Source organism: Hyaena hyaena, unplaced genomic scaffold (assembly GCF_003009895.1).
Source record: "Hyaena hyaena isolate Hyena2069 unplaced genomic scaffold, ASM300989v1 scaffold_786, whole genome shotgun sequence".
Lineage (NCBI taxonomy): Eukaryota > Metazoa > Chordata > Mammalia > Carnivora > Hyaenidae > Hyaena > Hyaena hyaena.
The window spans coordinates 786,027-798,441 of NW_024081421.1; the positions used below are offsets into that span (position 1 = coordinate 786,027).

At 41.9% G+C, this 12,415-nt stretch overlaps 1 protein-coding gene across 2 annotated transcripts in view; it reads left to right on the forward strand.

Moving 5' to 3' along the window:
- Window positions 1-955: 955 nt before the first annotated feature.
- Window positions 956-12,415, forward strand: part of VAPA (VAMP associated protein A) — a 43,894-nt gene continuing 32,434 nt past the window's right edge. The window contains exon 1 of one of the 2 annotated variants that reach the window (XM_039219079.1): window positions 956-1,292. In XM_039219079.1, coding sequence (XP_039075010.1) covers window positions 1,214-1,292 — 79 coding nt within the window. In that variant the 5' untranslated portion in view covers window positions 956-1,213. The remainder of the gene's footprint in view (window positions 1,293-12,415) is intronic. The other variant, XM_039219080.1, reaches the window with a different exon arrangement.

Consider the following 12,415-nt stretch of genomic DNA (forward strand, 5'->3'; position numbering starts at 1 on the left):
TTGCTCACGAGATTTTCCTCATTTGGTTCAGTTTACTACACGTTACCATAAACGATGCGGATGGAATTCATTTCCAATACGGGAACATGAACAACTGTTTCGGTTTTTGTCTATCATTAATAAAACCCAAGAGACGCCAGCAACTGAACGCTGTAGATTTTGAATTCTATTTCTAGCTTGGTAAATGTTCCTTGTCAGATTTCCCCAACGGCGCGTTTGCTTCCTAAACGTGGTGTGTTTCCTCATTTGCTTTTTGCATCACCGGATTGAATTCAGGAAACAGTAGACGTTGGCTTGGAATACAACAGAGAATGTAGCCCTACCAATAGAGGGATGGGTAGATTTAGAGAACAGATTGACAAATCCTGGCCTGTTTTTCACGGGGTATATTTGACATTTCTAAGCGGGAGACCTCGGGTAAGTTTTCAAAAGTTTTTTTTTTTTTTTTTCTTTTTAGCGCAGACAGTCTCTGGGAGCCAAAAATGCGTGTCAGCGCGCCCCACCCATTCGCCGCCAACGGACCTCATTATCTTTCCCGCCCACAAACAGCCACTACTACAATTCCCAGCAAGCATCGCGCAGTGCCGCAAAAGGACTAGGTCCCACTGGTACGCTGGGAGTTGTAGTGAATAAGCCTGACTACGCTTTCCTTCCACTAGGCATTCCCACTCGGAAGACGGTGATGTGCTGCTATAGTATCTTCTCTAGTTTCGTAACCGGAGCTAAACGTGACCTGCAATTGAGCCCTTCTGCCCTGCGGTGCGCACCGCGTCGGCGCCACGGAGTTTAGCCCCGCCCCCTGCCCACACCCGTTCCCTTGACAGCTCGAGCTCCCGGCGGCTGAGAGGCCCAGAGCGCGCAGGCGCACCAGCCGGCGCCGCGCTGGGCAGAACTCGAGGGCGGGACGAGCGCTAGGGGCTCCCGGCCGCCGGGGCGCGCACGTAGGCACGCAGGGGCCGTCACGTGGGGCGCCGAGGATCGCAGTGCGCGTGGCCGCGGCGGCTGGTGTGGGGTTTAGTCAGTTGTGAGAGCCGGAGCTGGTGACCCAGCGGGCGGCCCAGTGGCCCGGCCACAGAGCGGCAGGCGTCGGGGGTTCGGGAGCGGTGAGCTGGCCGCATCATAGAGCTCGACCGAGCGGGCGCCGCCGTCGTCCCCCGCCCCCAGCTAGCAAACCGCCGCCGCGGGCGCGCCCCCGCTCTGCGCTGTCTCTCCGATGGCGTCCGCCTCCGGGGCCATGGCGAAGCACGAGCAGATCCTGGTCCTCGACCCGCCCACAGACCTCAAATTCAAAGGTAGGCTGGGAGAGGGCAGCTGACCTGGGTGCGGCGGGCGGACGGCGAGATTTAGGGTGGGTGGGGGGCCGAGGGAAGGTCGGCGGCGGGCCGCGAGTGAGCGTCCCCTCCCCCACGCCCCGCCACTTTCCATTCTCCGGCTGCGCCCGGCTCCTGTCCCCGACCCGCCTGTCTCGCGCCGGGCCCGCTCCTTCCCTCGCCCGCTTGCGCCTCGGTGCGCGCGCCGGCCGGGGCGAGGCGGAGGGGCCCGGCCCTGGCGCCGCCGCCGCCATCTTGCGGTCCCGCGGGGGCGCCTCCCGGGTGCTGTCCGCGCCGCTGCCCGCGCCTGGCACTTGTCCTTGGCCCCCGAGGGCCGTCGGGCGTTGTCTGAGAGGGTGTGGGTGGGCGGTGACCTTAGAGCGTGCGCTCTGGTCTGCGGCGGGAAGGGGGGCTCTGGGGGTGGCGCAAGCGCGTCGGTCGCCGGCGCCGGCTGTCAGCGGCGGTGGGAGGGGAGGCGAGGCAGCGGTGCGGCGGCCCTGGACTTGGTTCCGAGAGAGAACCACTCCTCGGCCTCGAGCAGAGGCTGGGTGGAGCCGGCCCTCGGCCCTCGCAGACGGGGTTGCTGCCTACCTTTTTACCTTGTTTAGAACTCGCTGTCAGGTATCTGGAGCGCTAGGGAGGCGGAGAAGCCCGTGAAGTCCTCTGGTTATGACTTACCCGGTTGTGTTGGCAGAGACCCAAGCGCGTGCGGGCAGGAAAGCTATGCGTCAGCCCTGGAATTGATAGTAGTAGGTTAATAGTAGACGTCTTCCTGGTCCTCCGGTATGACATTTCAGCTCACCTTCCGCGCAGGGAGGCCCTGGTGTGTGTCTGCTCTTGGTTAGCCCTTTAACTTAGCTCATTTGCTGCGGAATCTTAAGTATTGGTGACTTTTGCCTTTATGTTTGCGGTTTGTGTGGGGGCTGATGAGGTGTTACTCAGCTCTGGAGCGTCCTTGATGTATTTTGTAGCAGTGCCTGTGATTAATATCATGAGTCCGATTTTGGTGATTCCTGAGGAATAATCTGAGGGGCCCTTCGGCCCATTTGGGTACTTTAGGGAAAAGAGTTAAACTAGTTTCTTTTTAGGAATACCGAAAGCGTGCGGAGCTCCGAAATGAAAAGCAGGTTCCTTCCGTTCTTCATCTAAGTGTATTGTGAATCGCCTTTCGGATGATTCATTATCTTGTATTTCAATTTCAGTAGTTATGATGAGAAAATTTTTATGAAGTGTGTAGCCATTCCAGTGCTTAAAACGAATGAAATCCTTCACTGTTGTACAAGAGTGAGTCCAAAGGAAAAACAATTGTTTTCCATAGGAAGCGTTTTGAATAGTTTTAGGAATTTAAAAATACTGTCTTCTGGTATTATGAAGGTAATACTGTGTAACTATTTTGTAAGCTTTTTAGTACATTTGCAAATTTCTCTGAATGGATATGTAAGTGAGCTGCTTGTTCTAGTAAGGGTTTGGTTTTGAGACCGCTCTTTTTTTTTTTCCCAAGAATGATGCATTCAATTTTTTAAATGTTTTATTTATTTTTGAGAGAGAGATAGAAACAGCATGAGCAGGGGAGGGTCAGAGAGAGAGGGAGACACAGAATCTGAAACAGGCTCCAGGTTCTGAGCTGTCAGCACAGAGCCCGACGCGGGGCTCGAACCCACGAACCGTGAGATCATGACCTGAGCTGAAGTCGGACGCTTAACTGAGTGAGCCACCCAGGCGCCCTGAGACCACTCTTAAATATTTTGAGGGGCACTAGGTGCTTTTTATTGTAACAAGTTCGTTTGTGTGGCATGATTCCACATAACTTTAGCTGAAAGAAAAAAAAAACAGCCTTTGGGGAATCGTGAACTTATTTTAGGTAGACATTATCTTTGGTTGCAGGAATTTAATGTAAACCTCTATAATGGTATATAATATAACTTTTGAGAAGTTAAAAGAACTTTTGCTTTTACTTGTTGACAGACTGACTTTACAGAGCAAATTTCCTTTACTGGATGAGCATGTGTGTATTACCATTAGGGACTTAGAATCCTTAAATAACCAATTTTAGGCCAGGAAATGTTTACAGAGTTTGAAGCTTTCTCCCTAGAGAAGTTATATGTCACCATAGTAAGAGACTAATAATAGTGGAGAACAAGCTAAAAAAAAAAAACCTAAAACCCTGCACAATAATATTCATATTATTTCACTTACTTTAGGTATTGAAGAATTATTAATTATAATTATAGAACAGGTTCTTGTGTTATGGATGGAAGTAATTTACAAGGACCATTTTTAAAAGTTTGGATATCAGTGACCACTTTTAAAATTGACTTAAACAAAAAGTGTTTCATTGAATAGTTTATAGAAACACATTCAGACGGGCCACTTAGGGAACACTTATTGAAAGCTTTGTGCCATCCCTGTATTTAAGACTATTCAACAATGAGTAATTCAAGTTACTAGTTTATATTTGGGCATTGAGTGCTCAACAAGGTAGGGAAAAGATTTGCAGTTTGTAGTTTAATGGGGAAAGCATACAGTTAAACAGTAAACTGTGTTAGGTTTTTTCTTTGGCCTTGAAGAACTCTGAGACTATTGAGGGAGATATAAATGGCAGATAGGTGCTATAACAGAGGCAAAACTTGAAGAAGCCCTGCCCTTTAGGAAACTTTCTTAGAAGAGGCTTATTTTCTTTTGGTAGGGAAGGATTGGGCTAGGGAGTGGTTGTTTACTCAACCCCTGATGTGAGAGAACATGTGGCTTATGCTTAAATACCGTGTCGTTTGCTGTGTGCTTCTGTTTTAGGGAGGGAGGAGGGATAGGATGAATTAGGAGGTGGCCTTTGGTGTCATTTGATTCCTTCTTAATGTTATTCTTCTAGTCAAAGGTAAATGGTTTGTTTTGATGTATTCAGTTGCACAGTTCAACACTAAGACTCATTTAGAATCAACAGTGTATGCTTAGTTTGATGATGATATTAAAAAGTCATTTCATTCTGACTTGCACTAAATCACTTGTAATTGTTAAAGTATGTTAAAGAATAGTTTGCAAAATTCTTTGTCTTTCAGTAGGTTTATTTGAATTAGCTTATTTTTTTTTTTTTATATATTTTTTATCTTTTCTTTTTTTTTCTAGGAGAGAGAGAGAGAGAGACAGCGTGAGCAGGGGAGGGTCAGAGAGAGAGAGGGAGTCACAGACTGAAACAGGCTCCAGGCTCTGAGCTAGCAGTCAGCACAGAGCCCAACGCAGGGCTCGAACCCACGAACTGCGAGATCATGACCCAAGCGAAAGTCGGACGCTTTACCGACTAAGCCACCCAGGCGCCCCTATTTGAATTAGTTTAAACTCTACATTTGACTAGCAGGGATTCTCTTAAGTGACTCATTTAATCATTCTGAGGATAGGTGGTGAATTTTTCTGTCACATGCATAACAATCCTCTTGATACGAATTATCAGCATTTTGCACAGTTATGGAGAAAGATACCAGTTTAATGCATAAAAAAAAAATACCTCTGTATCTTACTTAAAAACTTTGTTTTAAGGGCATCTGCGTGGCTTAGTTGGTTGAGCGTCCAACCTTCAGTTCAGGCCATGGATATCGAGGTTCCTGAATTCAAGCCCCACATCCAGGCTCGCTGCTGTTAGCCTTTCAGCCCCAGCCCACTTCCAATCCTCTGTCTCCCTCTTTCTGCCCCTCCTCCTCTTGCACTCTCCCCAAAATAAATAAATATTAAAAAAATGTTTTTGTTTTATGTGATTGTCAATATGTGAAAGTGCTTTTATAATTCTACAGTAGCTCTTCTGTTGCATTGGTTTAAGGAAAAAGAGGTAGATATTTTCAAATTATGTTGAAACCCTGTCAGTAATTTGACATAGAATTCAGATTTGAAATTTGATGTTACATACGGGAGACGATTTTTTTTTGTCCTTAAATTTTTTACTATTATAAAATTTCTTCCTTTGTCTTCTACATTTTGTTTCTCCTATTTATTAGTAGTTTTGGAGAAAAGTTGGAAGAAGGGAATTTAGAAATTGCTAAAATGAATTGTGAACATACTCTTCCTCCTAATAATCAGAGAAAGGAAAATAGAATGAAACCATTGTGTTAAAGGCGGCCCATAACAGTATCACACCAATAAAGAAAATTAAGTTCTCTGAGGAACCCAGGAGCCTGTGGTGTGTCAGCCAGAGCATCTTTGAATAGCAGCACAGTACTGAGAAGTACAAATGAGGATAGAGAGTACTTTTGCTGTTGGTAGATATTTGGCACATTTTTAGGTGTTTCAGATCAGCTCCTGTTTCACAGTGGCTGCATCAGATCCCTGGGGAGATTTCCCCTCCTTTCCTGGGCCACAGATGACATCTTATTACTCCATTCCTTAAAAGCTTTCAAGTAGCTCTTGATTGCCCACTGGGTAAAAGTCTGATTTTTTTTAGTATGGCATTTAAGCCCTTCCATGATGTGCTGTCTTCTCTTATACCACCTGTTCATCTGCACACATCTATACTTGCCTGAGAAAGAAAAACCCTCCTCATATCCAAGCTTATTTGTTCTGCTGTTTTTGTTGATTAAGGTAAAATCCCTCGACTCACACTTAGACCATGTTCCCTCAGATACTTTCCCTCTCATGTTTTCAATCACTGGATTCTTCCTTTAAACATATAAATATACTTAAATTTTTCCTTTTAAAAGAAGCAAACAAAATATTTCCTTGACTCCCAACTGCTTCTGGTACATGTCCCTTCCCGTCCCACATTTCCTTTGCAGTCAGACTTGGAAAAATAGTCAGTGTTCCCTATCTGTTCTGTTTCTCACCTCCTGTTCACTGTAGTACTACTTGTGTCCTCACTGCTTATTGATTGCTGACCAAATTGATCATTTCCAATTTTTATCTCTTTTTGCACTTGACATCATTGGCAATTCCTTTTTTTAAACAGTCAATTCTTTTGACTTTCATATAATTGCCTTCTATTGCTCCCTTTATTGTCTCATTTGTGGGCTTTTTCTTAACTGCTAATGTTTCTGAGGTTCTGATTTGGTTTTTGTTTTGTCTCTGTAAACTTTCGTTGTTCAGTCTCATTGTTTTGTTGGCTTTTCTTCCTATTCTTTACTCTCTCTTGGCACATGTTGGTACACATTCACATTTGTGTTTTTTTAAATGTTTATTTAAAGGAGGGGAGTGGCACAGAGAGAGGGAGGCAGGGAGTCAGAAGTAGGCTCTAGGCTGGCTCTGAGCTGTCAGCACAGAGCCTGACATGGGGCTTGAACTCATAAACCCTGAGAGCATGACCTGAGCTGGAGCTGGACACTTGACTGAGCCACCCAGGAGCCCCTCACATTTGTATTTTAATTGAGACTTTACAGTGAGTTAGAATTACTTAGTGACTATCTGGATTTGAGTTTTAACTCAGACACTTAAAACTCAACATATCACGAACAGGTTTTTTTGTTTGTTTGTTTTGTTTTGTTTTGTTTACAACCCAAGCCTATTCGTCTTCTCGTCTTTTTAATTTTTTGGTGGCATTGTGATTATGCATACCAGAAATAACTCTGTATAGCTACTAATTAAAATCTGTGTTTCTACATCCCAGAGATAATTCTTGAATCTGTACCCTTTAATGCAGCTTTACTTTTAAAATTCGTTTATTTTAATTTGTTTGATTATACAATAAAGATGGGACTTTCTGCTCTATGTAATGTGTTGAATAGTGTTAGAATTACAGTTTGAGTAAAACACAATCTTTGTTTTCATGAGGCAATTCCAATGGGAGAGATGGACACTGATCATGTATTCAGAAGGAAATATAACAATGAAGAGGAGTGTAGTACTATGAAAATGTAAAATATAGGGTTGCCTGGGTGACTCAGTTGGTTAAGCATTCGACTTCGGCGCAGATCAGGGTCTCATGATTCATAAGTTCGAGCCCTGCATCAGGCTGTATGCTGACAGCTCAGAGTCTGGAGTCTCCTTCAGATTCTGTGTCTCCCCTCTCTCTGCCCCTTCCTTGCTTGCCCTCTTCTCTCAAAAGTGAATAAACATTAGCAAAATTTAAAAAATGTAAAATATAGAGAATTTTGATCTGGTCAGGGAAGACACAGCTGGACTAAGGTTTTCTAAAAATGAGTAGAAGCTATTACCTAGGTGAAGAAGAAAGGAAAATACAGTAGAAGCAATATGTATTTACCAAGATCCTGTGGCAGGAGTGAACATGGAGCATTTGCTGTTACTTAACGTGTTAAAGTAATATCTCATGTTATTTACAAGTCTGAGTCAGTGTAATAGTAGTGGAGACAGCCAAGATGAGTGTGGTGCTGCTTTGTAGCTTGACTAAAAACTTGTGTTTTTATCCTAGCCCACTGAGAGATTTTAAGTGGGTGGAATGGTAGAAATAGAGAGAATGGAGTGATATCACATTTGTATTTAAAAAAAGCCATAATTGGGGCTCCTGGGTGGCTTAGTCGGTTAAGCGTCTGACTTTCGCTTAGGTCATGATCTCGCGGTTCGTGGGTTCGTGCCCTGCGTCGGGCTCTGTGCTGACTGCCAGCTCAGAGCCTGGAGCCTGTTTCAGTCTGTGACTCCCTCTCTCTCTGACCCTCCCCTGCTCACGCTGTCTCTCTCTCTCTCCTAGAAATAAATAAAACATTAAAAATAAAAATAAAAAAAGCCATAATTCTGGGGTCGGCTGGGTGGCTCAGTTGGTTATATGTCCAACTCTGGTTTAGGCTCAGGTCATGATCTCACAGTTTCATAGGTTCCATGCTGACAATGCTGAGCCTGCTGGGGATTTTCAGTCTCCTCTCTCTGCCCCTCCCCCATTTGTACTGTCTCTGTTTCTCTCAAAATAGATAAATAAACTTAAAAAAGATAATTCTGGTAACAACATAAAGTAATATTAGAAGGGAACTAGAGATGAATTAGTTTCCTCAGTCCAGGCAAGAGGTGACTACTTGGTCTGAGGGACTGGTATTAGAGATGGTGAAAAGTTAGGGTCAGGCCAGTAAAACTTGGTGGTCTATTAGATGTGCTCACTGAGAGTAGGGGTGTCTTGGATGTCTGAGATTCCTGGCTTACGAAACTGGAGGAATGGTGGTGCTGTGTGCTGAGCTAAAAAAGGAAACACTGCTTATTTGAATGAGGACCACATGCATTTTACTTGGCATGTGTGGAAGAGTGCTAGGAGAAGGATCCTGAGCTCATCAGGTATGTTAGGTGTGTTTAGGACCTTTCAAGATATTAATGAAAAGGTAACTAGTAGGTTTTGGTTATATGGATGTGTTCTTCAGGGAGACATCTGGGCTTTGGATAATTACTTCACTTCAGGTGATTATCTCTGGTCTTTTTTTTACTAGTCTGTGAACACGCCTGCTTTTCTGTAGCGTCTCTTTAGCCACACTGCTGCTGGAACTACCTTTTGTAAAATGCAAACCTGATACTGTTGCTACCTGGATTAATAAAAAACCTGGCATATTTTCCCATTATGTAGGTGAAAAAGCCAAAATCCAGTGCCTGCCTCTCCATTTCTCTTCTACACATAGCTTTTGCCTATATGAAACCATTTTCCCAAATTCTTTAAGCTGTTGCAAGACTTTGCACATGCTCTGTCCAGAATATTGTTCTTGTTCATATCTGTCAAGCAAGAATCCCTTCCTTTTGTGAAGTCTTGGATTCTTGCAGTCCAAGTTGGTCACTGCTTTCTTCAGGCCACTAATGAAGCTTATGCTTATCGGTGATATCAGCACTTAAATACCACATAACACAGTATTTATGTTTACATATTTTTTCTCTCCCAAACTGTATGGTTAACTACTTGAGGATATATTCATTTCTTTTATTTTTATATCCATGGTAACAAGATCTGGCATGGATGATTGCCAAATAAAAGTTGATATATTGATAGTACTCTAGTGGTTTCTCCTATAACTCCCATGTTTTTCGTCTTAGATCTTTTTTCAGTAGAGTTTTTCATCTGCCTTTGCAGATAGTTGTGTTTTTAAAAATTTTTTAGTTCCAGGAAAGGGATAATAGGGTATTTTGTTAAAAGCTGACTAACCGTAGATCATTTTTTTTTTTTCATTTTTCTGCTTCATCTTTTTCATTTGTGGAGTGAGAGACAGGACTAGGTAATTTCCTTGGTGTTCTGGCTCTAAGGAGTTTAAATATGTTTGACAGCTGAGAACAAAAAGAAAACAGGATTTTTCTATGAAGTAGACAAATAATATATAGTAAAACTGGTTTGTGAGCAGTTTGTTCTGGAAACATGCCTGTAATCCAAAGTCTTCTGTATATCAAGGTAAATTTAAAGAACCATTGGCTCAGTTGTGATCATGTGATATTCAGCATCATGTACTACTTGTATTGCAGTATATCACTCACTTATCAAATTAAAATTTATTTTGAAATGTTTGCTTCTCTTATGGAACATTTGCAGACCAAGTTACCCACAGTCCAAGGTTTTACGGTATAAGGAATTGGGAAAACTTGATTTGTACTTCAGAGTTTGGTATTTTGTGATTGTCAGCGTTGGTAGTTTTGTTATTGGTTTACTGCATTAATTACCTTTTATTAATTTTATTTTTTAAATTTTTTAAAATGTTTATTTTTGAGAGAGAGATCCAGAGAGAGCATGAACAGGGAAGAGTCAGAGAGAGAGGGAGGGAAGGAGGGAGGGAGACACAGAATTTGAAGCAGGCTCCAGGCTCTGAGCTATCAGCACTGAGCCTGAAGCGGGGCTCAAATTCACGAACTGCAAGATCATGACCCGAGCCGAAATCAGATGCTTAACCAACTGAGCCACCCAGTCACCCCAGCTGCTGTATTTTAAAATAGATTCTGGATAACAAACATTTCAAACCTAATTACTTGAGTTTTCTTTCCTAATAAACCGAGACATTTTCTTTACATAGTTAAGATGTCAATATCTTAAAACCAAAAATAATTATTAACGTTATCTAATATTTAACCTGTTGAGATTTTCCCAGTTGTACTTCTCTTTTTTCATTTTCATTTTTATTTTTTTTTAAAGTTTATTTATTTTGAGAGTGAGAAAGCAGGCAGGGGAGGGACAGAGAAAGAGGGAGAGAGAGAATCCCAAGCAGGCTCTGTACTCTCAGGGTATACTCTGAAGTAGGGCTCAAACTCAGGAACCATGAGATCATGACATGTGCTGAGACCAAGAGTTGGATACTTAACCGACTGGGCCACCCCGGCTCCCATGTACTTCTGTTTTTTCAGCTGGTTTGTTCAGCTTATGCATTGCATTTGTTTATCATGTATCCAAGTCTTAATTTTAAACACTGCCCCTCCACCTTAAAAAAAAATTTATTTTTTTTTATCATACTCTTGTTGAAAAGATCAGGTGGTTGAATTGTCTAATAGTGGAGGTATGTGTGGGATGTCTTTCCTGTAAATTTGGATTTAGATTTGAGGGCTTGATTAGATTTAGGTTTCAGTATTTATTGGTAAAAAAAGTTCATAAATGGGATTGTGTCACATCAGGTCTGGTTTTACCAGTTTTAGTGATGCTGATTGGTGGTAACAACCTTAGCTTTTCATTGAAAAGTTGCCTAAATATGAGCCTGTTTATGGTAATATGTGCAAAAAAAAAAGATTGGAAAGAAAATGTTAACAGTCATTAGCTCTACTTTAGGATGTGAGTGTCTTTTGTATTTTTACTTTTTTGTTTTCCGGGACTTCTACAGTGAATTCTTTTTTTTATAAGAGAAAAAGTTAAATTGTTTTGTTATTAGACTTGATACCTTTGGAAGACTAGATCAGAAGGTTTTCATTTGTCCCTCCTATATTATTTAATTTTTAATTAATAACTTAAGTCTTTACAGTCTGTCTTAATTTTCTTTTTAATAATAAGGGAAGCTATAGAAAGGTAAATAGAAAACAAGTCTAATGTTTGCAATCTTTCAGTAACAGTTCACAAATCAAGGTATATAAAGACAAGCAGAAAACCATGATTATCTGAAAGTAAATCTTATTTATATATCTAAATCTAATATGCAAATTATAACTGTATATAAATGTGTCATTCCTGGGTCCTGGGTGGCTCAGCCATTTAAGCCTCCGACTTCAGCTCAGGTCGTGATCTCACAGTTCTTGAGTCTGAGCCCCGCATTGGGCTCTGTGCTGATAGCTCAGAGCCTAAAGCCTGCTTTGGATTCTGTGTCTCCCTCTCTCTCTGCCCCTCTCCCGATCACACTCTGTCTCTCTCAAAAATAAATAAACATTAAAGTTTTTTAAATGTGTCATTTCTTTGAGCTCTTGCTGTTGGCATCAATTGATGGTCTCTTGTAAGAAGTATGATCGGTTTGTTTGGGGCTATTTATTTCTCTGAGAATGGCTCCTGCTTATAGATTATATTAAAGAACCAGGTAGGTCTGAGCAGCAGATACATTTTTAGTATTCCTCTTCCCCCCAGTGTAGATTGGTTTATGGTGAGCACCTAACCCAAGGCCAGCCAATATGTACACTGATGACTGATAGTCAAAAATTTGAAGCCACCCCTTTAAACACACATAGATAGTTAGATGATAGGCTTTAGGTCTTTAAAGCAGGCTGATTTGTGCCATATGTAAGCAGAAGCAACTAGTTGAGAGAGAAGAGGGAGAAAAAAGCAGGCTAGAGGTCTTGAGGTCCCAGGAACCAGTTTCTCTTGAATGCAGCTCTTCTTTTGAGGCCAGCTGTACTTCATTTCCTATGTTATAGAGACTTCTTATATCTTTGTAATAACTCTTAAGTGTGATTTCTGTTCTTCACAATAAACTCATTGCTTAAACAAGCTTGGACTTCATAATTTGTGGAGATATGTTCAATTTAATGATTGTCCATATACGTCACTTTATGAAAATAATCTAAAACCTGTGTCTTAAATTTTTATGGAAAAAACAGCCACATAGATAATTTGAAGACTTGTCATTAATATACCATAGTTTGCCTGGCTGCTTTTCACTGGCATTTGGAATGTTCTTATAACTAGAGTAATCATGAACATTTTGTACTGTTTTCAAAATTCAGGTTTAAATGAATGGGTATAGTTAATGTGTATTTTAGCTTTTTAAGGGTGTGATTAAATTCAGTTACCATTTTTAAAAAGATATTAATTTAAAAAG